The 3,579-nt window shown below is 34.7% G+C and overlaps 1 protein-coding gene across 1 annotated transcript in view; it reads left to right on the top strand.

The window, feature by feature from the left end:
* The window catches only part of GABRG2 (gamma-aminobutyric acid (GABA) A receptor, gamma 2), a 67,140-nt gene extending 63,762 nt beyond the window's left edge, over window positions 1-3,378 (top strand). The window contains exons 9-10 of the mRNA XM_010148457.1: window positions 1,169-1,192; window positions 2,655-3,378. Coding sequence (XP_010146759.1) covers window positions 1,169-1,192; window positions 2,655-2,930 — 300 coding nt within the window. The 3' untranslated portion in view covers window positions 2,931-3,378. The remainder of the gene's footprint in view (window positions 1-1,168; window positions 1,193-2,654) is intronic.
* Window positions 3,379-3,579: the final 201 nt, after the last annotated feature.

Below are 3,579 nucleotides of genomic sequence, written 5' to 3'. Positions count from 1 at the left end.
GGAAAAAGTTCATTGCTTATTTTGTCCAGGACAGATTTCTCCTTGCCTTTTGCAACTGAGCTGAAAAGACACTTGTCTACAATCTGATATGAAAAGAATTAGTTTAAAAACGCTAAAGGGAAAAGTAGCTTAATCATCTACAAAAAGGCAGCCCCCCAGAAAATATGCCTGTGAAAAATGTGAAGAACATGTTTTATATTAATATTTTCACAGTAATTACAGGCATCTAAAAAACAATGAAGTCACTTGGATTTGCTCTGCTCACATCTTCAAGGACTTCTGAAGATATTCTCTTTTAGTTATAACACAACATAAAAAGAATATAGGAAAAATAGTAATTAAAGAACCTTTTATTACACATTATTGCTATAATTTCACCTTTAAAAGTTGTTGAGACATCTTAAAAAAAAAGTTCAATGTACTCTCTAGAGGATAAACAGTCAGAAAAACATCACAGACTATCGAAGAGGAATTCTCACCTAACCTCAGGTATACTCAATTTGGATTTCACCACAGACCTCTGCTTTGGTCAAAACAAAGTAAGAGGCCCTTCTGCAGGCTGATGTGTCCTGGTATGTCTGAGGCTGAAATAAAAGGCTGTATGTACACTTACATTTCTTTCACAGTAAGTGAAAGGACCAAAGTCCTTTCTACCTCAAATTTAGTTGTCTCATTTAAATATGTCCATATTAAGCAGGTGACCTGTTCTTCACTTCTCTGTGAGCATTTGTGGACAAACAGAACTATAAAATGATTGCCTGGGTCCTAACCCTAGACTCAAAAAAAAAAAAATTTAGAAGTAGAGTGTTCAGCCTGCAGGTAAAAAGAATATTTTAAAGTTTTATAAACTGTGAATGGTCTGTTTCAAAACAGTACAACATAAAAGACTAGAATCCTCTGGGAATATGAAAAAAAAATCTAAATGGAGTTTGATATCTTATGTCTTTGGCCCAGATATAAGACAGTAACAAGTCAAAAATGTGGGAGTTTTATATTACAGATACTTGTTTATATTGCTATTATCCCAAACTTTCTATAAATTTTGTTCTTTTTGACTTACTATGTTTTAGAAATATATTTTTAATTTATATTGTTTTTGTCTCTTTCCTTCCTTTCTTTAATTTAAAACAAAACCCTCTGATTCTCTTTTCTGTCTACAAAATGAAAGCTTCTTCGGATGTTTTCCTTCAAGGTATAATGTTTTTTGGAATAGAAATTCACTGCATGCGACTGCTGAATTTACCTATTATTGCTTAAATGAGAGTGGTGTTTTGTTGCCTTTTTTTTTTTAATGAGACGTTTAAGCATTCTACTCAAGGTAAATTCCTAAGTAGAATGGTTACATATTTCTAAACAATTTGTAGAGTTGATTCAGCAGCCCAAAGACTGATTCACTATGGTTCTGAACTTACCTAATTCCACGAGTTACCAACATTATTGGATCACATGAATTAAGAGACTGCAGTATTATAACATTTCTACTCCTCTTTCTTAATTTGCTATGGGATCCAATACCACCAACTACAACAGAAACCTGCAATGCACCCTTTTAGAACTCAGCTCTGACCTTACTTATTTAAACTTAGTCTTTTCACTCCAAATTCTAAAAACAAATTTGTTCTGATGAGCTGAACAAAATTCAATGTCAGCATCAGTTGCTGAAATGCTGTTCCTTATGCAAAAATGTCAGAGTTTTGAAAGGGTTTAACATTCATATATATTTTTAATGTTGTCACTGCATCAACAGATCCTTAGCAAATTATCAACTATATCTAGTCACATTCCACATCTAAACCTTATTTCATTCAGAAATGTAGACATTTTGGAAGAAAACAAACAAACAAAAAACAGGGAAAGAAGATACCACATATAATACCCTCCCCCCCGCCCAAATTTACATAATTATGGATGGAATTGCTATTTTACCCTAACAGCTATCAGCAGGTAATTTCAATGCCTGTCATTCTGGTGCTTGTCAAGTGGACAAATGTGTTCTAAATGCTTAATTTGCACAATGAATTCCAAATATATTTGTGTGTATATATATATATGTGTACCACCACTATGTAAATTTTGAAACATGTTGAACCTTCTAGTTGGTGAACATTAGTAGATGGTCAACTACATATGGTCAATTGGAGAGACTTATATCCTAAACTTATTCATAAAAGACCCTCTTTTTGCCTTTTTTCCTATATATGTTTGCTCTGAACTCAACATGAACCAGCCCTATATTGAAATCCTGCATTTCCAATTGATTATTTCAGTTCCTTCCATGAGCAATACACAAATTGTCTACAGATATCAAGCAGCTATGTGAAATTTAAAACACAAAAGAAAATCAAAATATCAGTTACATTCCTGAATGTTTCCTTTAACCTCTAACATCTGGCTTTAAAGCTAATTGTCCACAACTGTTAACTTTGTATTGATTTGTGCTGCTTTCCTGTAAAGTTAAAGTATATGATGCAATTTATTTTAATAAGTTCAAGGTAATGTTATCATTAGAAGTCCTCAGCAATTTACCACGTACCCCAAGCAGAACCATAATTCACATGTTGACTGTTAGTCTCCATCTCCTTGTTGTTCTGGTGATAACAACAAACTCTCTCTCCCTCCTGCCATCTTTTTCTTTTTTTGCCACTCCACCATAGGCACCTACAATTGACATCCGGCCTCGATCAGCTACTATTCAAATGAACAATGCTACACACCTCCAAGAAAGGGACGAAGAATATGGGTATGAGTGTCTTGATGGCAAGGACTGTGCCAGTTTTTTTTGCTGCTTCGAGGATTGTCGAACAGGAGCATGGAGGCACGGAAGAATACACATCCGCATTGCCAAAATGGACTCCTATGCCCGTATCTTCTTCCCAACTGCCTTCTGCTTGTTTAACCTGGTGTATTGGGTATCATATCTTTACCTTTAAAAGCAGAAGGAAATCAGTGATATAAGCCTTACTCACTGAATTTCTTAGAGAAGCGGTTTCCTAATTCCACTTGAAGTATTTATGATGCGCTTTATAGTGGTCTGAATTCTTTAGTGCCATAACCCCGTAAATATCAACCATATCATTTGTCCAAAAACTGCCATCAGGTAACTGTGAATTAAATGTCCATTCAACATGCTCAAATAATTTGAAATAAAAATCGTATGAACAGGTTATATACAGCTATACCTGCTGGAATAGAGGAAAAGCAGCAGAAAAGGCAAGAGGAGCATGGCAACATCACTTAATAGCTGGTACTGTTATTTCACACAGGTGAGAGAATTCCCAGGTAAAGCGCTGTACAGTCTGTTAACACTGGCTATAATTATGCTATAGCTTTATTCTTTGTGGGCTTTTCTTTTTGGAAGAGTCATCTCTCACTTTGAATAGGTATTATTAAGCTAGGAAAGTAACTTCTACTCCCACCAAGATAAAAATAGACATTTCCCTTTGCCATCCCTTTAAGAGCACATGTACAATGCTGTAAATATTTCAATACCTTGTAGTACATAAAGTCTAGTGCATGCATCTTTTGGGGGCCAAAATAAATGAAACAGAAGCAACACAAAGTTTTGTCTTTTATTTTGTG

Source organism: Eurypyga helias, unplaced genomic scaffold (assembly GCF_000690775.1).
Source record: "Eurypyga helias isolate BGI_N326 unplaced genomic scaffold, ASM69077v1 scaffold7533, whole genome shotgun sequence".
NCBI lineage: Eukaryota > Metazoa > Chordata > Aves > Eurypygiformes > Eurypygidae > Eurypyga > Eurypyga helias.
The sequence above is the reverse complement of the archived record's forward strand: the minus strand, read 5'-3'. Positions and strand labels throughout refer to the sequence as shown.